This window comes from Centropristis striata, chromosome 5 (genome assembly GCF_030273125.1).
Source record: "Centropristis striata isolate RG_2023a ecotype Rhode Island chromosome 5, C.striata_1.0, whole genome shotgun sequence".
In the NCBI taxonomy this organism is placed as follows: domain Eukaryota; kingdom Metazoa; phylum Chordata; class Actinopteri; order Perciformes; family Serranidae; genus Centropristis; species Centropristis striata.
This window is the reverse complement of record NC_081521.1, coordinates 30,707,371-30,735,334: the sequence shown is the minus strand read 5'-3', so window position 1 is coordinate 30,735,334 and position 27,964 is coordinate 30,707,371. Positions and strand designations below refer to the sequence as shown.

The 27,964-nt window shown below is 38.2% G+C and overlaps 1 protein-coding gene and 1 long non-coding RNA gene across 2 annotated transcripts in view; one reads left to right on the top strand and one right to left on the bottom strand.

Annotated features, from left to right (window-relative positions):
• Positions 1 to 27,964, bottom strand: part of LOC131971052 (uncharacterized) — a 50,938-nt gene that overhangs the window by 12,132 nt on the left and 10,842 nt on the right. The window contains exon 2 of the long non-coding RNA XR_009394340.1: positions 3,656 to 3,815. This is a non-coding gene — a long non-coding RNA (uncharacterized LOC131971052). The remainder of the gene's footprint in view (positions 1 to 3,655; positions 3,816 to 27,964) is intronic.
• Positions 1,651 to 27,964, top strand: LOC131971051 (ankyrin repeat domain-containing protein SOWAHB). Its single transcript, XM_059332326.1, has 11 exons — positions 1,651 to 1,886; positions 6,214 to 6,275; positions 7,332 to 7,526; positions 8,217 to 8,339; positions 14,476 to 14,532; positions 14,887 to 14,988; positions 17,948 to 17,962; positions 22,470 to 22,562; positions 24,227 to 24,299; positions 25,162 to 25,257; positions 27,168 to 27,964. Exons 1-11 carry the CDS (start codon positions 1,754 to 1,756, stop codon positions 27,338 to 27,340), a joined length of 1,122 nt encoding a protein of 373 aa, XP_059188309.1. The 5' UTR covers positions 1,651 to 1,753; the 3' UTR covers positions 27,341 to 27,964.

Sequence of the window (27,964 nt, the reverse complement as noted above, 5' to 3'; positions counted from 1 at the left end):
TGAACCTAGTTCTTTTCCTGGGCTGGTGCTGGTTCGCAGTTGGTTCGACTTGCAAACCTTCTCAGAACCTGTTCGCTTTTCCCCAGACTTGAGTGCCAAATCATTACGTCACTGTATACGTCTGGAAATGTCTCTGCTCTCTGTGACTAAAATAACAATAGCTGACTACATCATCGGTTTACAAATGTTGCTCCTGGCTTTATGAGCCTACATCGACATCCAAACACGACTGGTACAAGACATTTGTTCTCCTCGTCTTGATTGCTTTGGACGCGGTTACCTTTTTCTTAACACTGAACGTAAGATGTTAATGTTGGACTTTGTTGTAAGCTAACGATAGCCTGCTAACGTGAGCCTGTATCAATTACATTGCAGCTAAACAAATTAAATTAAATTAAATTGATGATACACGTTTCAGTTGGCCTTGTTGGTCACGATAATCCCGCCCCTGACATAAGTGGTTTGTGGTTCAAGACCAGCAAAGAGTTGGCCAAATAAACTGAGTTGGTGCAAACTTCCAGAATGCACCAAGAGACGCTTCTTTGGCTGTTGAGAAGAGAAAAACTAGTTCAAGATTAGGCACCGGCTCAGAACCGGCTACAGAATTGCCATGGTCGAAAAGGGGTATCTGGGGACCCGACCATTGCAACAGTCTCTTGAATGCAGAATATCAGTCTGGGTGTAGGTCTTTGGAGAGTTCTGAAGATGTTGCAGGTTTATTAAATGTCTAACTGTACAAAACCTTGAACAGTGTCATCACTGCATTTAGTAAATCATGCATTACTTGAACAAGGTGAAATACTGCCCCCCTATTTTTTGGAGCACACACCTTTTACAACTTGCACTTTTAGAGTGGCGTAATTAGTGCAACAATACTTATAATCAAGTATTTTTTTTCTGAAACAGGCCAGTCTTCATAATGATTCATTTGAATAATGAATTTATTTTTGGTACTTTAAGTAGTCTATATTTTCTGACATTTTATGGAAGACGAATCTCACATTTGAGAAGCAGGAAACAAAAATGATCTAAAATGGTCGAAATAGTTCTGTCAATCAACTAATTTATTAATGGCTAACAATTTCTATATTGTTGGGTAGTTGATTTACAATAAACCATAATGTTTTATGAACTCGTAGTATGTTTTGTAAGCAATAACCTGAATTTGTAACTGACTAAAGCTGTCAGATAAATGAGATGAAGTAAAAAATGTAAAAACATTTCCCTCGAGTTCTATCAAATGGAAATACTACAGTACCAGTAGTGAAGTACAGTACGTGTAAATGTAATACATCCCACCACTGATTCTACACTGTGATATTGCTACTTTAACTTTCCTTGTTCCACCACTGATAAATAATATAATACGTATAAGCATACTGCCATTAAATTTCTATTTTGGAGTACTGGATGAATATGAGACGTTCACGATCACCTCCAATAATAGTATAACGCGGTCAACATGACAACTAGTGTATTTAAAGCGAAAAAAACAAAGAATATAGCAGCTCCATCCTGAATGCAGAGGCTGAAGTGAGAAAAATAAGATGCTGGTGTCTTTAAAGGGTTAACAGGAGGAGGCGCAGCAGCGGTCAGCTCGTCTGGGTGGAGTGAAGTTTAGATATGTACTATTACAACAAATTAGCCAAGAGGACTGCAGTATGGCTGAGTGAGAAATACTAAGAGATTAGAAAACATATTCTGGAAAGAAACTCATCCAGGTCGCTAGAAAGACGCTGTAACTTGATCTGAGATGAGTGATGTGAGTGAAGAGTCGCTGCTGGATTATTTCTACTCCACCGGAGGCAGCTCAGGCAGAGTCAAAAATGCAGATATACTGAAGACATTTAAGCCCTTTATTGGCCACAATGATTTGCAGTTACGTGGTAAGTAGCGAGCCGTTGTCTCATGGGTTCAGATAGATGGAAATATTAACACGGAAAATGGTGAAATGTGGCGCGATCGCTCGGCACCAGTTACTGCTCGGTACATGTGAGATGGAACAAATATCAATTCACCCCACTTCTCATATTTGGACTAGTATGAATTATTTATTAAACACGGCATGCATCAGTCCGCTTGAACAAAGGTTTTATGTCCTTTCATTGTTCCTGTGTTGTAAAGCAGACATCTGGTTTGCATTAAAAGCCCCTCCAAAAATCCACAGTTTCAGCAGGAATTGTGTCATTTCCTCCCCCGGGCTAGTTGTAACTGCCTGGTGACTGAACACAGGACCTGAACAGCACCCATCACCTAAATATACAGCATGTGTCACCATGCAGTGTCACATGAAGGCCCGACAGCTGTGGTCTCTCAACAATGTACTATTTTTCCAGGACCAGAGAGATTAGCTCAGGATTTGTTTATCATAGGATCCCCGTTTAGCGGTTCCCTCTTCCTGGGGTCCACAAACTGTAGGCTGTACTGTAGGCTATTTACTGTGTGTATCTCTACTGTTACTTCCCACCACCCACTTACGGTCCAGATGCTTATGCAACTGTTCTGAATCATCGCTTACACCAACATTCCTCTCATTTTTGTCTTCTTTATATAAATGTTTTGTTGGGGTGTTTACACCTTCTAATGCAAGTCAAACAGCCCTGTCATAAATCATGTCCATCCCCTTTTGAAGCTACACTATGAAACTGTTAACAAGGTTCATACACTTTTTGAGTGGTCAAATTCAAGCATTTTTCAAGGACTTTCAAGGTCCATTTTCAAGCTTTTCCAGGACCTTACAATGGTTATAAGTTGCCTGATTTAGATGAATACTTACATGCTAAAAGGGGTAGTTTCTCTCAACCATACCGACAGCGATGGTTTTACACTTTTAACAACCAAAAGTACAGTTTGCTAATCTCAATATTCAATTTATTATTTTTTCATTGAACGTGTGATTATCTATAGTCAGATTGCAAGAGAAATACAGTAAGAATTTCAAGCACTTTATCCAAAATCCAAGCACTTTTCAAGGATTTCAAGCATTTGTATGCACCCTGTGTTAAAAGATGAAATAACTTTCCTGTTACAAATGAAAAGTTTAATTAAAGCAACATTATGCAAGTTTTTTTGCGATTTGGCACCCCTAAGGTCTTTCGTGCCTTTTCATAGTGCAGTCCAGCGTCGCTGAATGGGGTGGGAGGAGACGATAGTGATGTTCGACAGAGCAGCAGCAGTTAGCTCTGTAGCAGTACAGTATGTATGTTCTGCAGCAGTATGTGTTCACTTAGCGACCTCCATTTGTTTACAACAAGCACCTGACAATGTGCACAGTTAGTGATGCTGGTTCCTTTACGTTCAGCGGCGGACACCACATGTACACATGTACAATTAGCATGCCGGTTTGTTTACAATAAGCGGCAGACGCTGTGCACGGTTAGTGACGGCGGCCGAAGTGAACAGTGATTCGATGACTGTTGGACTTACAACAGTCCCACCAATGTTGGGATCATTTGATCCCGGCATCCCACTTTTTGCGTGTTCATAGTGCAGGCGAAACGTTACAGAGCCGTAAATGTCCCGCCATAAAAACAGCACTATGAAAGAGGCTTTTGAGTGGTACACTGTTGTAAATATGGACTTCTGTCATCAGTTAGCAGCTGTAGCAGTTAAAAACAGTTTGAAACTCAAAGTATACAGAGTATAATTCACTTACTGTGTATGAGGTTTGTATTTTTACAAGTATGGGCTCTTCGCTTCTGCCATGATGTCCATACTGAGAATCCCTGTCTAGCTTCTTCTGACAGCTATAGCTGGTGCTGTCTGACATAGTGCCGTCAAGCATTGTCTTTGTTTTTAGCTGCATGTCCATTTCCCTGTAAATACATTGAGAGCAATGTAAAAACTGATGTCAAATGTCTTGTACACACATATTTGGGACAATGCATGTGATTCTGATTCTGGTATGTCCAACACTTCTGGCGGTTAACTGGCAGCTATTTTCATTAATTGATTTATTGTTCATCATTTTTAAAGCAAAAGAAGCCAAGTTAGAAGTTGATGTTTTCTGTGTGGCGCTATTATTGTAAATTCTGGGTTTGTGCTAATGTTAGCGAATTTTAGATACATTGCTGTGTAAGTGACATTACTTAGCCAGTTTGCTAACTTTTCTCCACTCTGTTCGTGTCACACTACATTTGAACATGTCACAGATAACATTTTTAATCATTTATCACAGAAGTCAAACAAAAAGTACACTTTGCACCTCACCAGTAAAGTTCTAACGTTAGCCAATGTTAGCGACCAGAAGGTAATAGTTGTCCCCAGACTGAGTAACGATGTTGCTGGTTGCATTTAACCGAGCATTTGAGGGGCATTTACCTAACTTGATTTATTTTATTTTATTGACGCTTTCTACTTCTCCTACACTATATTTCGGAATTAAATATCATATTTCTTACATAAGTTATCTCACAACATTAGTTACTTTAAAAATGACTTTTTTTGCACACAAAACACAGACTATATACTTTATATGTTTACATTATGTGATGGTTATAAATTAGACTACTCAGCAATATATTGACCAAGACATTCAGCTGAATATAAAACCAATTAATCAATTAGTTGATTTATTTTTTTAATTGTGGTAATTTTTCATGTTAGAAAAAAAAATCATGTTTCCAGCTCTCAAATGTGAGGATTTTCTACATCCAGTAAATTCACTTTTAATACTTTAAGTACATTTTCCTGACTATATTTTATGAACATGTAAGTAACATTTTCAATGCAATATTGTATCCTTAACAGAGTATTTTCACAGTATGGTATTAGTACTAATACTTAAGTAAAGAATCTAAATACTTCTTCCACCACTACCTAAAGCACGTCCCATTGAAACCATTAAAAGACAAAGCACACGTCACTGGCTAATGACAGAATATCTGCAGTTTAATTGCAAAATATCACCAGCCCAGAAGACAAATAACAAACTTGTAATGATTCATCATCCATCCATTCAACTGAACATTTACCTTTGGCACTGCCTGACATACAAACATATTTTAACCTCCCTAAATGATTATCCAAAGTGACCTTGTATTGCTGCTGCCAGCATGTACTGTCCAGATGCTATGTCAGCACTGCAGTTGTTGACAGAGGTTTAGAGAGCAGCCATCTGACATGTCTGTCCAATTACAAAAGTGCTTCCCAGACAGTTGAAGTCTGTCGTAGCATGTGGTTGCAGATTTCGATGTTGTAATTGTAATGATAGTGTTTTTAATCATAATTAAGTCCACATGCATGACTGGATGTAGACCTTTAATGGGGTTGCTTTTTCATCAGATCGGAAAACTGGGGCATGGTGGGAATGTAGCAGCGTTGGGGTGGGGTGGGGGGGGGGGGGGGTGGGGGGGGGGGGGGGGGGGTGCTTATTTGTGCAGACCTTTGGTAATAAATAACTAGCATGTATTCCCCGTTACTCATTTTGGTGAGCAAGGAATTCTTTTGTTGAGACAGATGTAAGTGGCTGCTTCCTTTGGATTTCCTGTTGTTGTTGAACGTGAGCTCTCCAACTATCCCACTACAAATGTTCTTTCTGTGCACATCAGGAAAAGGAAATACTTCAATTGTCCCTGAGCTGCATACCCATGTACACCTATGCATGAATGGAATACCTACGCCTGGAAAATTCCTTGCTTGTGCTCTTAATCACACAGTCTGCAAATATCTGCTTCACTGTTGTAAACAAAGGAAGATAGCTTTATCAGCTCGTCAGCTGTTTGTTTGGTTCCCACAGGAAGGACTGAGGTATTTGCCTTTGGGAATGAGGCATTGTGATCTGTCTGGATCTTTGCTGCAGGGGAACCTCTTTCCTTCCCACTGTTTTCATTGAAGAAACTGTTTTTTTGCAATGTGAGCTACATCTAGCTTTGCTCAGCCAGACCGAAGGCTGTCTGCTCCAAACACATAAATCAGCAACTCATCCTGCAGACTGTAGCTCACCAACCGCACGTCAATTGTAAACAGACACCACTACATTCAAGCTGCATCTGTATCTGGCAATACTTAGATGGGAATAAAAAGAGCTGGAATTACTATAAAACTATTCCTGTCACAGACATAAAAACAGCTGAGCTGAGTTGTGCAATTTCTTTTTCGCCCCCATTTGACATGTTTGGGTTTCCTTGGAACCACTTGTGTTTTAATTGCATGGGAGCCATTAGAGGCTATATTTAGTTCTCAGTTTTTCACATTAAATGTTTTCCTTTCCAGCAAAATACAGAGAGGAATTCAAGCTCATCATTGACCGGATCGCTGTGGTGAAGTCAGAGAATGTGAGTTAACTGTTAAAATATTTTTGCCTTTTGTGGAAAAAGCTCTGATCCCATGTGTTTTTATACATCAATAGTTTGGCATAAACAGGCACATTTATCACTACTGTTTAAGGTTGTTTTTCTAGTTAAACTATTAGGACTGAACTATGAGTTGTCCAATCTTTGTTTTGTTTTTTTAAAAGAACTCTTTGTACCCACTGGTTTTCCCTAAGGGACTGCAGCTGCAGTTTTCATCTTCCATGAAACTGAAATAAATGAACAGTTTGTTCCACTGAAGCCTGACACTGGTCCTGCCACAATTTATGTGCAAAGAAGCTAACCTGACTCATGATCTCATTATAAAGCTTTGCCTAGAAATGAAAAGGTTGCAGGGACTAAACACGGAAAGTCCATACACCCGAAAATATTCAGATGACAGTGTGTGTGCTCCATGACAACTTACCTATATAAATTTAAACTTAATGTTTGGTGCATTAAGCCATTTGCCCTGCACCTTAATGTCTATACTTGTCAATAAATAATCATTGAAATGCCACTTATTAATATTAATAAATAATGATTACAAAGACGGAGGCAGTGAATGCATCAGCTCAGCTCATCAATTTCCAACAGTTTCTTGAGTTTCATCTTTCTAAGTTGTAGTTTTTTTTTTCATTTCTCCAGTTATACATGTGCATGCATGGGTCAGAGGTACCATGGACGTATAGGCACAATTTTTGTTTTTCATAAATCCTTTGTGTCTCCGCAAAAGTTTAAAAATTAGGCCCCTGGTTCTTGAATAATTCGAGTCAAAGTGCTTTAGAGATGTGAGGTCCCACAATACCTTAAAGTAAAAATAATTTTTCCACTTAAAATGTGAAATTACCTACTTAAAAAATTAGTTTCCTTTCTTGATCTAGAAAAATATGGAAATATTTTTCCATCATCAAAGTTTAACTAAAAGACACAAGAAACGCATAAAAAACTATTGTGGTTGGTTATTGTGAGAAAGCCAGTATAACCCATGACTGAGTTTTTTTAAAGGCATATTGTGCTAACTGGATCTGTTTGTCGCAGGGTGAGAAATATCTTGTTCTCAAGAAGAAATACAGACAAATACTGCAAGAGCGAGACACCAAAAATCATGGCATGGACGGGGACAGTCAGAGACATTCGAGCCCCGCCAGAGCTCCGGCAACGGTTCAGTGGGACAGGACGGATGGCTCAACTTCTTCTCACCAGGATGAGCCGATGTCATGTGGAGAAGCTGAGGTATACTTGAAAAAAATCATAATTTTTCTACTTGTAAAAGCAAAATAAACTGTGGGACACGCTGGTATGATTCAGCAACAACTCTGGGTGCTTAAATGTAAACAGCTGACTCTGCTGTCACCCCAGCACACAGTGTTGACTCTTTACGTGAATGACACATTTATTTCTACACAGGACCATCTTTGTTAGTGTCCTCTGCTTTTTCTCGTTAGTACTATGTGTCAGCATTTCATGATGCTTCACACAGAGGAATACTGTGCAGCAGAAAAATGCTCCGTTACTGTGACAAATCTAAGTTAGCCACTATGAAAAGAAAGAAAAGGTCAAAGGGCTTATGTCTTTACATAAAAGGCAGAGCTGTTTAATGCATAGAGCACTTGCCTGTTGTGAAGATAAACACTATGTGCCGGTTTAATGCACGATAATCCTCTGGAAGTACTTTTACATATTGTTCCAGCAATAAACTTGAGCATTTAATCATAGATTTGAAAGATTAAATGTATTTTATGCTGTTATGCTCAAAGGGGCTCTAAAACAAACATTATTTCTCTTCACCCAGATGGCCAGCTAAGTGCTAACTGTGTGTTATCTTCAGCCAGCAGTTGACACAGCTAAATGTTCGACCTCAGATGACACATTTAGATAAGAGAAAGTTTCATTTTATAGCACATAATGTCTGTACTCCTGCAGGACCAGCACTCAGGAACAGCAGTCATGCAGGACGATGTACTCCAACATCATGTCATCCAGAACCAGGATCCCTCAGGACAAAGCAACAGGGACGATGAGCTGGACAAAGACTCAGGGTCAAAGGTGACAATTTTGCTGATTAAAAGGCAGTGCTTAAATACTGGGCTGCATCTGTTAATTCTGTGCATTGCCATTTGCAGTAGCAGTGGCTGTAGGTATGCATGTTCCATTTCATTCAGAAAAAGAGTGAAAATATATCACTCTTTTTCTGGCCAAACAAGGTGCCGTACTTTAAACCAATGACTCCCAACCAAAGAGTGCTTGGAAAGACAATTTTTTTTAGAAACTATGATTTGTTAAATCAATATATCCAATGTACATATATACACACAAAACACACAAATAAGCTTACAGTATACTGTGAGACTGATCATAAGTATATATTTAGTCATTATAACCAATACACTACCAGCTACCAACCAAGTTGCAGCACATCGGGTGAGTGTGAAAAATAGTAAATGGAATGTGATTGCCTGTACATAGCTCACTCTGACTAGGCCTGTCACAATATCAACCTATTGCACTCAGAAAAAATAATTCAAGATCATGTCCACATATCATACATATCACCCGTTGTGTTTACATACATGTTTGTTGACATAAGAATGTCACCAACATTTTAGCCACAACATCAGCAGGGTTTTCCAAACATTATAAGACAACCAAGGTATTTTTTCCTCACTCAAGTTGCAATGAGAGTCCAACTGTAGCACAAAATGGTCTTAAATGACCATTGAAAAAAAAATGATTTTTTTTTTAGCAATTATTTCTGGGGCAATATATCATCAAACAAGATATAGTTATTGTGACTGGTCTACCTCTGACATCACAAGCAAACATGAAGTTGGCTGACCCAAAATGGCAGCTATAGGGGTGGGGTGGCTGGCCTGACTAACAAAACAAAGAGGACAGGAGCTACACACACAAAAGGAGTGTGACGTCATTTTTTGCTCAGGGCGACATGGGCTCGATATATATATATTAACACAGCAAATATTTGTTTGCTCGTGTTCTAAACGTCATATATAGCAACTTGAAATGTCCAGTGTCTGCAATTGAACACAGTCTTTTCAGATGTCTTGTGATGGGATCATACCAACTGCAACATCAAATCAAGTGAGGAGTGTGAGCTCAACTACACACCTGTAAAAGTCTGTGACTGCAACTTGCACCACTGTGATGGTATCATGATGACACAATCAGACTGACAGGAAGATAAATACCTGGTAAATTACCTTAACCGCTTTTGTGGTAGTTCCTGCTACAGTAGGCGTCTCCAGGACCACATTTTGCCGTGTTAACACACACACACACAGACCAGTACAATTCCAGCCACATGCTGACATGACTGGTAACAACACCCAGTTTTATATAATTAATAGTGTTAATTAACATCTGCTTCCAAACCCTTTCCAAGGAACATATGTGGCCAAGACGAGTGTTGATGAAGGAGCACTTCAGGTTATCTGACAGGGATCTGGGGGTACATTACATTTGGCTGACGCTTTTGTCCAAAGCGACTTACAATAAGTGCATTCAACCTGATGGTAAAAGCCTTAGACCTACATAACTTTAAGAGCCATCTGTAATCGCTGCAGGAGTGCTATAAGAAGAGAAGAAGAGAAGAGTAGAGTTTTTTTTAGTTTATATATATATACTGTATATATCAGGGATGGGCAACTGGAGGGCCAGGGGCCGCTTACGGCCCGCACCCTCACTTGAAGTGACCCTTATTACAACTACATGCATTTCAGCATGAAATCTTAAAAGTGCAGCGTAAAAATGCACAAAATTACTCCTTGCACCTTGCAAATAATGTTGGTCTGCTGTTCTTTCACTGAAAAAAAAGAAATCACAGTAAGTGGTAATTTTTTATTTGCCTCAAACCTTTTGTATTCCTATTTATACTGTTATACATTAATTTGAGAATTAAATATGTTAAGTTACTGCACTGTAAACATATTTTAAATTGCAGTTTCATCATATCTGGTTAAGTGCACGGTCCTATATGTGGCCCTGTTGTAGTGTCGATGAAAAATTGTGGCCCCCTCCAGCATTTAAGTTGCCCATCCCTGATATAGGTAGATAGATAGGCGACCATGACTTAACCGAGGTATTATTGGAAGAGGTCTTCACCCTGTAGCGGAAGATGAATAGGCTGTCTGAGGTCCTGATGTCGGTGGGGAGCTCGTTCCACCATTTGGGAGCCAGGAAATAAATTAAACAAATGACCTAATCACTATTTAATCATTGGTTAAGAATTTTATGCCAGGCAGGATCTAGTGAGGTGAGATAGCTGTTGGAATTAGTTTGCCTGTAAATTAATATTAAAATGAACATTTACAGACAATATGATGAAATATAGTGGGGTCCTTCAGGAAACTCAATCAAAACATTGACTATGTGTTGAAAAGGCCTGACGCAATGCATTATTAGTTCTGAAATTATGTTTACATGTTGAAATGTTGGCTTCAGATCTTAGAGCTTTTGGTGTATCTCTTCATGCAGCTTTGTTTTTAATGTCACTGAAGCCACCATGAATACTGTTAAAAGTTTTGTTTTTATATAAGCCTTTTGTGTCTAAAATTAGGATCTCATAGTATAAGCTCACTTTTGACACTTTTTTGAAATTAAGATTTAAAGTTTTCAGAATGGATATCCTCTTCTCGTTCTACAGTATATTATCTCATAGTCCACTGAGGGAAAAAGTGACTTCACCTCTGTAGTGGTCCCTCTTTTACCCACCAGGTGGTGCTAAGTAAATTACCTGGATTTGTAACCTACAGTGTGTTAAATTTGAGTGGGAGGAGGACCCATTGGGGGGGAATCTGCATTTAAATTAAGCTCTCTGTTATTATGTTAAGCAGCAACATGTTGGAACTCATTAGAAAGATAATAATCATTTGTGGCCATTAAAGAGATTGAGATTCAGCCCAGAGAAAGATGTGTGCCTCTCCTTGATGGTCGACACAATGGACAGATGAAATATGTTGAAGTGTGTTAATATTGCCCCAGCAATCAGATTAAATGTGTTTGCTTAAGGTATTAGTCACACCATTGAACTTTGTATTCAGGACACCCAGTGCTGACGGTTGTTACAGAAGCTACCTGGCTGGTTTCATAGTGTTCTTAATCACAACACCTGAGGCCATGAGCTCGTTTGAAATATCATGCTCTGAAATGTAGGATGACTCTATGGAGCAGATAAACTTTGGTTCAATGTTCAGGTTTAAATAAGGAGGAGAGCATCATCCTCATCTGGTATCTTAAGTCTATATCATGTATTCATTGTGAAGAGCTACAATGGGTTCCAATTAGAGCTGGAGCGATAGTGTTGATAGTATTATATTATACTATAGTATTGGCAGTAGTTCACGGTAATACCGGTATATTTTTTGCGATAATTGCAACATTACTTCTTGATGTAGTGATGTCAAATCATTGCATTCAAAACTTACTGAAGTTTATTTAGTACAAAATTACCAACAACAAAATGTACTTAAAGTAACTAAAGTAAAAGTACTTGTTATGCAGAATGACCCCACATAGTTTTGTGCATATATATATATATATATATATATATATATATATACACATACATATATATACATATATATATTCTGTATATATTGTTGGATAATTGGGTAAAACGCTAACATTTTATAAGGTTTAATTAATATAAAAAATTGTTTAATTTGTTGTTTTTTATGCTAAGTCCTGATAGTAACCAAATCTGTCATTTAAATGTAGTGGAGTGAAAAGTACAATATTTGCCTTAAAAATGTAGTGGTAGAAGTATTAAGTTACATAAAATGGAAATATGTAGACGGACTTCAAAATTGTATTTAAGTACGGTACTTGAGTATATGTACATAGTTACATTCCACCACTGACCTTTGCAGTATTCATTTTATTATTTTCCAACACTTCCATTTTGCACCAGAGTCAATGTAGTGAGTATATGTTTTGTATTTGACAACACACTTTACACAATACACAATTTAGATTTATGGTTGATTTTTATTTTGTTGTACCATTTTTATTTATACAGACTCAAAAATAATGTTTTAAAAAAAACATTTTCTATATATTTTTCAGTATTTTGTAATATCGTCAAAAATATCGTTATTGCAAAAATACCCTGAAATATCGTGATATTCCTTTCGGGCCATATCACCCACCCCTAATTGGCAGTAAGTACAAGTAAGCACAAATAAATTGCAGTAGGCCTACATAAATGCCAAATATATTTTAAGGAAGTGATGCAATGGTTGGCTCCATTATAGTAATTGTCTGAAGCTGAAGTTTGATTTTGGACTGAAAAGTGTCTCGTGCTCAAAACAAAAAAAAACACGCACAACAAAAAAAAAAGATATCTCACTGTTACTTTTTTCTAAACACTGGAAAAAAGGTGAAAAAGGGAAAACGTGGTTGATCACACTGCAGGAGTGATTTGAGAAGATTCTGGATGTTGTTTTTTTCTCTGGTCAGCTCAACCTGTTACCATAGGGATCCTATGTATGTGACATGAACTCAAGCTAAAGCTGCAGCTCCCTGTTCAGGATAAAATCACAATAGCATTTGAGATTAATTCATTTTGGCTGTCACTTTGACTACAGTATAGGAATGGCAGTGTGTGTCGGTTCTATGGGATGGATTACCATTATACACATTCATGCCCCACTCAGGATCAATTGTAGTAACTCCTGTGATCCCCTAACTTAACTGAAATGCCTTCATTCAGATGGCCTTTTTCGTGGTAAAATTCTACAAATACATGTTAAAATGGAACCTATGTGCAGCGACACAAACAGCGTCTGTCAGGAAGTTAATGACACCTTTTTATATTTTTTAACTTTGCGTTTTCCTACCAAAGAGCACCTTCATTAACCCTCCTGTAATGTTCTATTCTCAGAAACAGCAATAATGTTTGTGGGTCAATTTGACCTGGGGCATGTTTAATTATCCAAAAGTGTCGGAAACTAAAAAATCCCAATAAACATTGTTTATATTTCATTAATAACTCAAATACTAACCATTTCAATCAATATTCAGTACAATGGTGTTCTTTACCTCTCACAGATCATGGTTCAATGAGGACAATTCACTCGTTTTTCCTTTTTTAAAAATGCATGTTAGTCGTCTTCTTTTTGTGTTTTGATTTTTTATTCATGATTTCATTTATTAGGCAAAAGTGCTGAACATGTGTTTGTTCTGTATTTTCTGTTTTATATCACTGTGAATTGAGTAGATGTGTGTGTGTGTGTGTGTGTGTGTGTGTGTGTGTGTGTGTGTGTGTGTGTGTGTGTGTGTGTGTGTTGGACTGTTGGTTGGACACAAACTTGGAGAAGCACCTTGGGATACGGAAAGTTTAAAGTGCAATTTTCTGGTATTTTGTGACACCTGACGAATAACTGAAACAGATTCATTTACAGCACAAATAAAAGTTCTAAAAGCCCTTACATCAACTGAAATAAAATGTATGTGAAAAAAAGTAAAAATACTGGAAGCAGAAATACCTCTCAGTATTTCCCTTTATGCCAAACAATGTTTTTTTTGTTCTGGCTGTTATTATCAGTCTCCAACAAAACTGCAAAAAAAAAAAATGTGCCAGAGTGGAAAAGGCTGGATAAATACAATTCCGCCACTTTTCATGTTCAACACGCTGACGTGTGGCAGTTTGTGCAGGAGACTTGAAAGAGCTGAGTGTTTTAACATCGCCTGTCTCTGTGTGATCTGAGAACAATTTGCAATCAAGTCAAGGAAGAAGAAAAAAACTCTCCCTTTTCACATAAATCAGCCAAAGTGACACTTTTATACACTGCTAGACGGCTGATTTTCTCTTGACTCCCAGAGACTGAAATGGTGACAAAAACACATGGCCCGACTGTAGGTGTGTTGTTTTTTGGTTAATTGTTAATTGGATTGTTATTCATTACCCCTTACGTGTGAAACCAGCACCTTTGTCTCGCTGCCTCATTACCCCTCTATCTGTCTGACACCCTTTGGTCACATCTCGTCAGTTGGAAAACATCACAGCAGTGTGACCAGGGTGTGTGTGTGTGTGTGTGTGTGTGTGTGTGTGTGTGTGTGTGTATACCCTGTGATGCAGGCTCATGCTGTGTCACCATTATGACTGATACAGCACGGTTACGTTTTTGTCACTGTGAGTAATAGTTGTCTGTTTTCTGTCTTTTAGTCCGAGTCGGAGCAAGACGAGGAGAGTACGGGCAGTATGGGCTCTGCTGCTGTCGCTGTAAGGCCTTTTCCTTTTCTCTTCTTATGATTTTATCACAGCTTTCTTTTTACAGAGGCTTACAGGAGCCAAAAGTTAAACATTTGATAGATGACTGTTCAGTTTTGTCTTAGAAATACACCTCCCAAGGTGTCACTAGTTGTTCCCTTTAAACCCAGAGCAGAAGTTAAAGTATAAACGGCTGAACTGTGTGATCATGGGTGTCTCCCACAAATGTGTCAGTTGGTCGTGACTCAGTCATTTGTAGGAAATGGATTAGAGGTTTTGACTATCAATAGAGCCCACAACAGGATGTAGACACTAGGATGTGTGTGTGTGTGTGTGTGTGTGTGTGTGTGTGTGTGTGTGTGATAGCTGGATCCTATAGAGAAGGAGTGGATCTACTCCGCTGCAGGTGCTCGAGTCCCTGACCTCTCTCAGCTGCTCAGACAGGACCCCTCGCTGGCAAACAAGAAGGTAGCACCGGCTTAAATGTACAAGGGCTCTTTTTTTCTTTTTTTTTGACCATCTTTCTGTAATAAAAACCTCTGGTAATGCAGTGATATCGCTACCACAGAGTCTGTAGGGGCAAGAAACATATGCAAATGATCTGAAAGTTTTAAGCTAGCCAAACTTATTTAGAACAACAACAAAAAAAACACTACAAATTATCTCTCATAAGTCGCCATATATCTCTCAGGGGACCAACATGACCTGCAAGGCGAAGGTCAGGTCAGAGACAGGAGGCTAATTCTCTGTGGGCTTGTTGTCAACTTGTTTTGTAAGAAGGTAATCATTAAAATGTCTTGACCGTCCAGCAAAGCCTGTTTATCAACATTCTGCTATTTAATTAATCCTCATTTAGTTTTTGACAGCAATTATGATTATTTGGTTGTGATAAAGCATTGCAAACAGGGTGCAACTTGTAATGAAACACACCTATTTTTTTTATTAATACATTCCTACTGGTGTATCCACTGCAACATAAAAAAAAAAAAACTAATAAAAACAGCTCTGTAAAAACCGCATCACAGCCTGTAGCTACATGATATGACCCTCAACAAGACATTAAAAACACAAGACACATTATGTTGTTGGCTTGTGTAAACAGGAGGAAGGAGAAATAAAACATATAGTTTCATGCTGTTAATAGGGGTTTGAAACACAATATTTGCTGAAATCACAAAGTCTGCCACGATTTCCATTTGTTTCGAGTTAAGGGCCTGCGATCAATACAAGATTAAAAATATGATTTGGCAATTTCATCTTTTTATCGATCAACTTTATCACTTCTAGACATTGAGATGAACAACAATCAAATGTTATCATAGCAAAAATAATGAATATGAAGTGTAGATTTCGAAATGCAGGTGCATCTTAAAGATGATGATATTTCTCAATATTTTAACTTTATGGATCCGGACAGATGTATCGTGACCTCCCTACCGGTTACGGTCTAAAGCCAATAACTGTCAAACACTCAACAGATCTTATTGCTTCTATGGAGGAAGGAGCATTTGGTCGCTTTTCATTAATTTAAATATCAGTGTCACACATCAACAAGAAAGTAGAACAACATGATGTTGAATTTGTGCTTTTGTTGCTACATGTGTGAAAATTACGTTTTTATTGCTGTCGTTTTTTTTAAAACGGTTTAATTCGCCTAATCTTTATGTAAATAGAAAAGTACTTGAGGGACTTTTAAGTTCCTAGTTTAGTTCCTTTGGTTCAAGTTGCTTGCCCTGTTGGACTTTGATATAGCAATATGCGATATATACCTTTAATTTAGGAACACAAACAGAACAACAATATTAATTTTTATATAAAGACTGTTTCATGTGTTTGTATACATGGTGTTCATGGTTTCACTGATATATGCTTTTGTGTGTTTTCGGGGGGCCTTAAACCAGGACTTCACCTCAGTGAGTATTTGATATGGATCTTTGAGGAAAAATAGCTAAAGACTGAATGTACATGTTGCATGTTGTGGTGCGGGTCTAGTTATTATAAACTCATAATACTGTGTTGGATGTTGTTTATTGTCACGTGACTTTTGTTTGACTTGAAGCTTATTATTTTCTCATTCTGACACACTGTGGCTCCTGACACTGTGACCATGACCGTCCATCTCAGGGGGTAAGTTTCATCAGTCATAACTCTGACCCCCTACTGTAGCCTGTTGGAATAAGAGTTCATTTACAACCTGCGTTAAAACTACCAGAATGCGATACTCCTTCTCTAGACTTGTTGCGTTTTGCTTCTATAACTTTCACAAGCTCATTCTGCCGAGACTTTTCCCTTAATAGTATTCTGAGAACCCTGTGTTAAAACATCCAGATCATGCATTTCAAAGGTCCACTATCAAAAGGATTATGAAAGATAGCTTTTTAGCTCCTGTGCCCCCCTGACAACCCAAATCCTTTTATTTGTCTCCCTGTGCGCTTAAGAGATTTGAGCTCATGTTTGTTGTCCCTCCCCTGTGTCACAGTTCTCACACTGTCCTGTGGCCATGGCAGACCACCTTCTAAGAGTAGCCCTAAGCCTCTGCCATCCCCACCCGGACAAGATAGCACGGCCGCCATTGAAGTGTAGGGAGATGTGGGGGGGGATTAAGGAGAGTCTTAATGCTCCACAAAGACTTCACCCACTTAAAGATAATCTGAAAGTAATAGAGCAGGCTGGGATTAATTGTAGAACAATGCTGGTTGTGTCCCTGGGAAGGTGCTAAGTCCCCCTCAGGCCTCTTTGATGTTCCTTTTAGCCCTCGGCCTTTCCCTGTTCTGCAGAGGTGGATGCCTTTCCAAGAGATGACGTACAGAGATACCGCGCATCACAACACTTCTGAGAACTGCTCTTTAAAAGCAGGAGTTATTATAAATCAATCTGCATTTGACTTGTACTCACTTTGCTCCACGAAAGTTACCAAATAGCAGGCTGTGGATCACATGTTTGACCAGGGCTGAAGGGATTACTCTTCATCCTGGGAAGTGTTTCCTGTTCTGACCAAATGTTTGTTGGGATCAGGTGGTTTTGTAGATATGCACTTCAAACGGAGGTTTAAAATGTGAAGTTGCTTAAAAGTGCAGACAGGTCAGGACACCCACATCTCACCTAAAGGCAAACACCTCTCACTCTCAAGCAAAGGTTGGAGTAAAGCTCAGTTCACACTACATGACTTTCAAAGTCGATGAGTATATATGGTGATGGTTCCCGCAGGTTGACCATCACCATATATACTCATTGACTTTGAAAGAAATTATTATTACAAAAACATGTGCAACAGTCCGTCTTCCACCTTTTCTTTCTTCCAAACACACATACACACACCATTGCCGTACTCAGTATTCCTCGTCTCTTAGGCTCTCAATAGGCGTTTTCAGACCAAATACAGTTCTGGGGACTTCCTGAGAGGATCTCCCCCAAGATCTACCTCGAGGACTTTCTTCTGTTTGCATTTACACCGCAATATAAAGGCTGAAGAGTTGTAAGACGACGTCAAAATCACGTTTTATTTACACTGTTGCATATATACTCAGTAAAGCCTGGACTGTATTGATTTGTAGTGCAGTTGTTTACACAGCTAACAGGTTGGCTTTGTTCGACCAAACCACCCTACACTTACGCCACTCATGTTTACTCTTGTACGGGAACAGTACCTACTAGAGGTGGGGAAAGAATCGTAGTATCGCAATATCTTGCATGCCAATATTATATCGGCAAAGGGGTGATATTTAGCGTTCTGGCGCCGTCTGTATTTTCGGCGTTTTTGTGTTTTCCGGGGGCCATAGCGGGCTCACTTTTCGGAATATACTGGATATATTGGTATCACATGAAACTAGAAGATCTAAGGAATCTATAAGCACCAGGATATCGTGTCAGGAAGCTGTCGGGGGAAAAAAACGCTGCAAAGTTAGGCTTTTTTTATGTTTCATTCAAAAAAGGTCTGAGCAGTGAAGTTTAAAGTTGAGGAATGTTTGAGAAAATACTGCAGTTGTTGTCAGTTAAGTTCAGTTTGACTGAATACTTTGTTGGTCAGTCTGTCGGTTTGACTGTCATTGTGGAGAAATAAAAAGACTGAAGCGAGATGAATAGACTGAGAATTTTTTTCTTATTTGACTAAACAATTCTTGATTGAATTTAATTTTGTGAAAAAAAAAAGCAGCTAAACAGTTAAATCGCAATATATTGTATCGCAATACTCACCATATCGCAAAATGCTTAAAATAATAATGATATCGTATTGTGACTCAAGTATCGGGATAAAATTGTATGGTGGGGCCTCTGGAGATTCACACCTCTAGTACCTACTCTGAAATCGGATCTAAAAGGCCCTCAAAACGGTGTTCTAAGAACTACGATTGTTCCTTGTTCATGTGGTGTGGAACCAACACTGGTTTGCCTCTGATCAGGGGCTTTTGTCTGGGGAAATGCAGGGCTAAAGTCATGTAGTGTGAAGTCAAGCCTAAAGTCTCAAGCACGTTACTGCAGTGAGGCTCAAGCAAGTCAAGTTGAGTCCCTGCGATAAGTAAAGCAAGCCACAAGTCATGTCATATTCAATTCTGATGATCCACCCCAGTCTCTTCATTTAATTCGGTTCAAAGACAAGTTGAGTCTTACATTAATGTTAGTCAAGCGAGTCCTGAAATTTGCGACTTAAGTCTGACTAGAACACTGGCTTCCTATCTGTTAAAAAAAAAAATTCTACTTATTACTACTATTACTTATTACTATTGTTGGTCTACAATGCACCGAATGGTTTAGGGCCGAAATACATTTCTGATCTTCTGTTTAGCTACGAACCATCCAGAACTCTCAGATCATCTGGGTCAGGTCTGCTCTGTGTTCCCAGAGTCAGAAGTAAACATGGAGAGGCAGCGTTTAGTTTTTATGAACCACATATATGGAACAAACTCCCAGAAAACTGCAGATCAGCTGCAACTCCCAACTTTTTTAAATCAAGCCTAAAGACTTTTCTGTTTGCCACTGCCTTTACTGCACTGTAACTTTATTTCTTTATATATTATATATTTTCAAATAATATTTATGAAATGTTATCTTCGTATGTACTTTTGGATTTTTTCCTAAATATTGCATCTGCTCTTTTTCAATCTTAAATGTTTATATTTGAATGTCATTTTATATATGTCTCTTTTAAATGCTTTCAATGTTTTGTGTAAAGCATTTTGAATTGCCCTGGTGTTGAAAGGTGCTATACAAATAAACATGCCTTGCTTAGAGTTAAGTCATGTGAGTGGAGATCACCACCTCTGCTCCAAAGTCTCACGCTTTCTTTCTCTCTCTCCCTGCTCTCCTTGGACGTGGACCTCTGTTCCTGCTGGGACGGACTTCCTCTGCCACACAGTTTGTAAGTACATCATTAGCCCATCACTCCTCTGTGTCTTTCCTGCACATCAAGTGTCAAGAACACTGGCCATTGTGTCCCCCGGTTGATGGGAGCCCTCTTTGGCCACCACTTCCCTCACTGGGGAGCGCATGGCGGGGACAGGGACGTCCCTGAGTGATTGGACGGGTGGGGGGGTGACCACCCCAGTGGGCAGGAAGGTTCAGGAAGGGAAGATGCTGCATCCTGTTCGGCCTCGTCCGTCACCCCTGCCCACTGGGAGACCCGCCGAGCTGCCTGTCAAACAGCCCTTTGGCCAATCTGTCTTAAGGTGTGACAGGGGACAGACAAAAGAGATGGAGATACTTGAGCCAGACAGCATCTATCACAATCTGTCTTCCAGACGGTCAAGACATCGAGGTGTAGCTACCTATCGCTCCCTCGGCCCCTTCAGCGGACACAAGCAGACGTAATATTTCGCTTGCCAGCTGTTGGACAGGCCTGTGCCACGATTAGCACAATTAGCGTCATAGCCTCTAAACACAAAAGGACCTGTGTGCTGCTCAAACAGTGTGTGAGCCCCAGTTTGTGCCTCTTGTGTATCATCATCACAGTCGAGCCAAACATCTGTTTCTCTGCTAAATAAATGCCTGCTGATGTCGTTTAACAACTCTTACAACTGTTCTCAGGGTATTGACGCAATCCCTTTCTAACTATAGGGATGAGAAAAAAAAATAGTGTCCATAATAAGGAAAAAATCATTTGCAATGTGTATTTTTTTTAAACCAGGTAATGTGATTTATGAGACACATGAAAAATATTACCCTATAATTTTGTAAGAAAATTTAACATCGATATATAGACTTAAATAACAAAGTAACATGTTTAAATTTTAGTTTATCATAAGGAATAAAACAAGGAAATACTGTAAGTCATTGCCAGATGCCATCTTTCTTTTGATTAGGTGAAATAGACACAGAAACAGATTTGAAATCTTAATGTTTTTCATCCAGATGGTTTGAAGAGGCTTTGAGTGTTCTGGACACACCTCAAAACATCTTGAATTTTTTTGGAAAACTAATTTCTTTTTCAAAGATTGACAGATTTCTTTTTCTTAGACACTTAGCTTGTGACTACAAGTAGGGCTGGGCAATTTAACCAAGATCTTCTAACCCAAAATAGGTCATTTCATATCTCGATAGCAATGTATATCACAGCATAGTGTGGATATGAAATAACGACATGATGAAGCCTATTTTTTACACTCGATGTTAGCAAAACTATGACTCTGCACTGTAGCTTTGCTCCTTCCTGCAAGGATCAGAATGTAAAGCTTTGTACAAATAAAATGATACAGGTAAAAAAAAAAGACATTTTTTGATCATTTAGGATGAATAAAGTCATATTGCCCAACACTGACTCAGATGTAATGTGAGAGCCAAAAACTGGGGCTGGCAACAAATAATATACGTCAGAAAAAACACATAAGGTATTGTTTCAACAGCTGTGGAATCAAACAGCTATAATTATGTATAGTGCTAACAAGCATGTTTCCTAAGTCTGAGGGGGATTTAAAAAGGCTGAAATGGACATAGTTCTATTAAGGACGATATTTGAACAAAGTGTAATTCTGTTTACGAATTCAAAAATATGTCAAACGTCTTGTTCCAACTGATTGGAAGTAATACAAAAAAAAATCCTTGGCATTACTGTAAAATTCTGTTTAACATAAGGATTTTTTTTAATAAGTTCCCTGTTCTTCCAGTCCATTCATTCAACCTGATGTACTTTATAAGTTCAACATTGTTGCTGTTGGATGACCTCTCTACAACTAAAAAAAAAGCAATTTTCATCCCATCAAGTGAAGAGAAGTAAAGACAAAATAAAGAGCTAGGTTATAAGGTTTTTATCCACCCACAGTTAGTTTGTAATTCTGAAATGGTTACTGTTTGATTTAGTGTGTGAGGGTCACACTCAGAAGGGGTGGATGTGGTTATTTAGCCGACATCTGCACCAACGCTCTGTTTCACCTGTTGATAGCCCATAATTACACAGCTTAAAGTGTGTAGGGAAAACTGTGGAGATCACAGTTCGTGCCCGACAGGTGGATGTGGTTTGCGTGTGTTTTCAGTGTGAGTTGCACATACATGTGTCTATTATTCTCACACCCACACATGTTTGAGTATCCTTGCATGTGGACATGTGGGTGTATCTCTGAGTGTTGTGTTGCAGGGGCCCGTATTTCCCTCCTTGACGTGTGCTGACAGTAGTGTGGTGATGTCTGGGTGGGTCTCCACTCTGCAGGTCACACTAACATCATCAATCTTCCCCCTGGTGACAGGCGGCCGGGCCCCCCAACTGTGGGCACAGTGCTGTGTTGTTTTGTAATTAGGCTCTGTTAGATGGCAGGAAACCATCTCTCCATCCCTCCTTCTCACCATCCCTCCATCCGTCCACTCCCCTCTGTGCGCAGCTGGCTCTCTGCCCTCATACGGCCAATAAGAAGCTGCCCTGCTCAACTTGTAACGATGCTACAGCAATTACCACACCTGACAACAGCACAGAACATAGTACAAGTAGATGTTATGGATGACTCTTCTTTTGTTTCTGCACACAGACAGCTCTGCACTGGGCTGCCAAACATGGCAACGAGGCCATGGCTGCTCTGGTGGCCAATGCAGGTGCTGATGTCAACACCAAATCAGTGAGTGCACATTTATTTTTATTTTTTAGACAATCATTTTAAAGTGGCACTCCAACTATTTAGTACTGCACATCAAAATATTTGGGGGATTTGTGCAGGATAATTAAATGGTCAAATTTCAAGCAGCAGCAGCAGCATAGAAACTTGACTTTTAGTCCTTAACATTAGTCAAGCTTCAAAAGCAGCTAAACCCTACATTAACCATAATGCAACTCTCAACAGCATCTATGCCTATAGAGACAGAGCACACTTAAGCCCCGCCCCCACCAGAGGGGAAACAATCCATTGCTCTCCATTGACTTTGTATTGAATGAAGGAGCCTCCTTATCAATTCTGTCTGCTAAAAAAAACAGAAAAATGCCTGAAAGTTCCTGTGTGGTGAAATGCACTACCAACAGGGTAAAGAACTCACAACTATGTTTTAACCCCCCCCCCAAAAAGTATATATACGTGTGAAACATCAGCAGTTACAATGTAAAAACTGTGGAATATGGACAATCAGTATATTTAACGTTACCTGTGCAGCGCATATTGTCACTAAGTATATATCCACTCTACATAATCAGGCTAACTATATTTCTATAAGTCAAGCTAAAGCATTTTGACAGTATTTTGCTCCTATTGTGGTGGAATGTGGATAGATCATGATTTCACATGCTTAAATCTAATGTTTAGCTAGATACAGGTTGTTGTTTTTAGTGTTTCAGCCCTTGGTTGCATTTTGTGGCACCAATAGTTGCGCTCTGTCCCTATATTGTATCTGCTATTACAACAAATATATGCTCCAACCATTCACACCTGTGGTTTTCAAAGATGTATGGGAAATAAGAGTTAAATAAATGCTGCAAAAAAAAGAGAAAAAGATAATAGGCAAACAGAAAGCATGAACCACACAACTTCTGAGGTTGGATTTGTGGACATTATTAAAATTTGAATGGGAATTTGAATGCAAATCAGTGGAGTGCCCCTTTGATTCGTTATAGCACAATGCAGTTTGCTTTTTTTGTGCACAACCACATAATTATTCATGTATTCTTCTGTCTTGCAGCATGTGAGTATCCAGGTCTTTTGATCAGGAAGTGATGGGTATGTACAGTAAGTTGTTTGATTTGACTTGGTAACATCAGGACAGTAACATGGCTGCTGGTTTCTTCTACTGTGCTCCTCAGTGATGTAATGCTGCTAAATGACCCAGCTGTGTAAATGTATCACAGCAGCTCGTGTTGTCGGGCTGCCGGAGCACTCAGCTAATAAATCATGTCATGTCATGTTAATTGTTTCCCAAAACAGTGCGTCTATGTGCCAGCATGCACAAGTCTACAACTATGCAATTTTCAGCGAATTACCAAGCAATTATGTTTTTATCATTATCTTGTGTTTCCATAACCTTTGCTAATTTGTATATTTTTTTCCACGCTGTTTTCATTGGCTGTGTTTGGGCCTGGGAAACTCTAGGGGGTAGGTACTAAACCCTTCCAGCACTTTGACACAGTTTTTCTCTCTGAACTCAACATGAAGTAAAAATGTCACTTTTAAACTGCCTGCTTTCATGTGTGAGTGACTGTTGAAGGTGTGTGTGTATGCCATGTTGCATCACCATAAGGAGAAAAACTCTTAATTTCACGTATTGCATGTTTTCCTTTTGTTTTAATTTTGTTTTTGCTCTGCAGGGATATACACCTTTACACATTGCAGCGTTACATGGTCATCGGCATATTCTAGACCTGCTCATAGTGACTTATGGTAAGTAAAAGTACTAATACCACACTGTAAAATTACTCCACTACAAGTAAAACTCCTGCATTCTCACTGAAAAACTCACTGAAGTAAAAGTACAAAAGTATCAGCACTAAAATGTACTTAAAGTATCAAAAGTAAAAGTACTAATTTTACAGAATGGCCCCACTCAGGTTCGTATATATATTCCAAAAATATTATTAGATTATTTGTAATGATGCATTTATGTAAGCAGCATTTACATTTTTTAACAATAGGTCTTATTTTAAATACTTTATATACTGTTATGAAGTTTAGTATTCATGTTTTTTATGTTAAATCTTGACCTGAAAAGTAACTAAACCTGAGAGCAATATGTAGTGGTGTAAAAAGTACGGCATTTGCCTCAAAATGTAGTGCAGTGGAAGTATAAAGTTACATAAAATGGAAATACTCAAGCAAAGTACACATACCTCAAAATTGTACTTAAGTACAGTACTTGAGTAAATGTACTTAGTTACATTCCACCGCTGGTTCAGACCCATCAGTACTTTGGGTTCTTTTATTTACTTATATATCAAATACATAATTGAATAATTTGACTTTAATATGAGAGATTTTGTCTATCTCGAATTAACATGATTTAAAGCATCTTTCGTGGTAAATGAATCTTTAAATTAAAACCTTTAATTATAGTAAAATACATGATTGTATTATATAAGTGCAGTCAAACAGTTTTAATCAGGTTATTAGTGAAAATGGGTGATTTTGTTTATCTTTGGATCATGAGTTGTTTCTTAAAGCTTCAGGTGGAACTTGCAGTGTAAAAGCTTCCCTGTTGCCCTCCACAGTCTCAGTATTCCGATTTTTTTTTTAAATTTCTTTTCAGGAGCCAAAGAAAACTTAAGGGACTACAGTGGCCATTTTGCCTGCCATTATCTCAACATCAAAGACGCAGAGGGTCCAGAGGAAGACGGCGAGATGCGTGAGTGCCTCTTATTTTTGCTGTTCAATTATTTGATGTCAAAGTTAATAATGCTACAAGTGAAGTTTTTGTGTTTTAATGTATAACTGGAGGTTTTATGTTGTGACCATTCCCTGAAGCACCTTCTAACTTGTTTTAACACATTATTGAAATAAAGTTTACTCCCTCACTTACCAAAGTAATATAAGAATAATAATATAAGGACAGTTGTGTGGCTTTTAGTTTGGAAAGTTAGTTATGGAATCATATTTTTCATGAGAAATTGGACACTGTATCAAATGTTAGACTAGGATAATTGTGTTGTCTTTGTTATGGCTGAAGTACATGAATTAAATGTGAAACAACAAAATAAAAAAAGCTATTTCTCTTTATAATAAAAGTTAATAATTTTGATAAATCCACTTATTCACTTTTTGTGGAAAAATTTGAAGAGAAGGTCGATACTGCTTGCATGTCTGTTTGCGAAGTGCAAGAAAAAGATTGATCACATATCATAATGTGAATTTTACCAGTGGGGTTCAAACATATTCAGATCCCTTACTTAAATAAAGGTACGATTATGATCGTACGATCACACTGTGAAATTACTCCACGAGAGGTAAAAGTCCTGCATTCATAACTTAATGAAATAAAAGTACAAAACTATCAGCATCAATATGTACTTAAAGTATCAAAAGTAAAAGAACTCGTAATGCAGAATGGACCCACTCAGATTGCTTCAAATGTTAATTATTATTATTATTGGTGCATTTATGTAAGCAGCGTTTCACTGTTTTCCGGGTAGGGCTAATATAAACTACCGAATATACTGTTATGGGGTTGAATTTATAATTATTTTTATTTTTTAATTGATCATGTCTTTTATGTTAAATCTTGACCTGTAAGTAACTAAAGCTGTCAGCTAAATGTTGTGGAGTAAAAAGTACAATATTTGCGTCTAAAATGTAGTGGAGTAGAAGTATAAAGTTAAATATGTGGAAATACTCTGAAGTACAAGTAACTCAAAATTGTACTTAGGTACAGTACTTGAGTAAATGTACTTAGTTACATTCCACCACTGAATTTTACACACTACATAACACGCTGAACTGCCAACTCCATCAAATACATTGCGCTCAACTTTTTAATGCTGTAGTTGCATTAAATAGAAACATGGCTGCACTTATTGGCTGCCAATAAAACCATACCAATAGTCTTTTTTTCCTCAATACAAAAAGGATTGCATGCAGGTATTTCATTAAACTCGACACCCAGACCTACATGCACCTCATCTTACCTTTATTATCTCACTGTTATTTTCTGTACCTTTCTGCTATTAATTGCACTGAAAACAGTTCAGCCAGGAGTTGCAGTGATGCGACCATCACTAGTTTTTCTCTTTTAACCCTTTATCAGGCAAAGAACTATATTTGGTAACTTCAGGTAATATTTTGAGAAAAAAGTTGCAAATTTACTTGATTAAAGTGGCAAATCTACAAGAAAAAAAGTCGCAGATTTAAGAGATTTAAAGTGGCAAATCTGCTGCAAAAAAGTCGCAGATTTACGAGAAAAAAGTGTGAAAAAAAGCAACTTTTTTCTCGCAGATTCACCACTTGTGCTACTTGGGCACCCTAAATAATAACATAACATAAATCTACACATTTTTTATCGTAGATTTGCCACTTTAATCTCGTAAAAAAAAATCTCAAAATATTATTTTTTTATGTTTTTTTTACACATTCTGGCTGTATTTAATATCCTCCAATATTCTCTAGGGTTGAAATTTGGAATTTGCAAGTATTTCAATGAGTGCCCTATTAAGGGTTAAATTGATTTTTTTTGGGTCATGTTATGTTTGGGTCTGTATCTAAAGTTAAATACAGGAATAATGACTTCTCTCTAATCATTTAATTTTGTTTCTTGGATCTCAGAGTTTCAAGTCACTCAGGCCAGAGAACGGAACAGAAACAGGAAGTTGGCGTCGTTGTTCCAGTCCAAGAAGAAGTGGGGCTCAGCAGAGGAGCTGGCTCCGATAGAGGAGGAGAGGACGGCGTCACATCAGCTCATCCTTCCTGCTTTCAGACCCAGAAAATTCTCCCGCTGAGAAAAAACACACAGCTGTCCTACTGCACACTAACACATTAAGTCCTTACATGCATATATATGTACACACAGAATGTAAACCTACATGTATATACAATGGAAGTGTGTATATTTGTTCTATACACACACACAGAAACTTAAACTAACAATCAAACGATTGCCGATGCACCTGAACAGCTCAAGTACTGAACACAGACGCTTTAACGTTGAATAGGAGGTTTTGCAGGTTATGTTCTGCATATATGTGTATTATCAATATTTATGCCTACCATAAAAGTATTTCTTGAAGCCTTTACATTTTAATGAATGTTGCCAAATGCTACTTATGCATTTAAATGTCACAAATGCTCAGGTCACATGGACTCTTTCAGCTTGTTTAAAAGTAAACAACATCTAAACTGTAAAAGTGTCCAGAAATTTACATTCAGTTTGAAGGAATTAAAGGATAAGTTTAAATATATATTTTATTAAAATTAATATTAGAATTTTCTTTGTGCACTGGTGGTCTTTTATGTTTTGGCCCTTTAAAAAATTAAGCATCATATCAAGTTGCTCAACTACACAGATGTTGATTTAAATGAATGTCTGTATGGTATTATAATCAATTAGAGGCACTGTTGGTGAT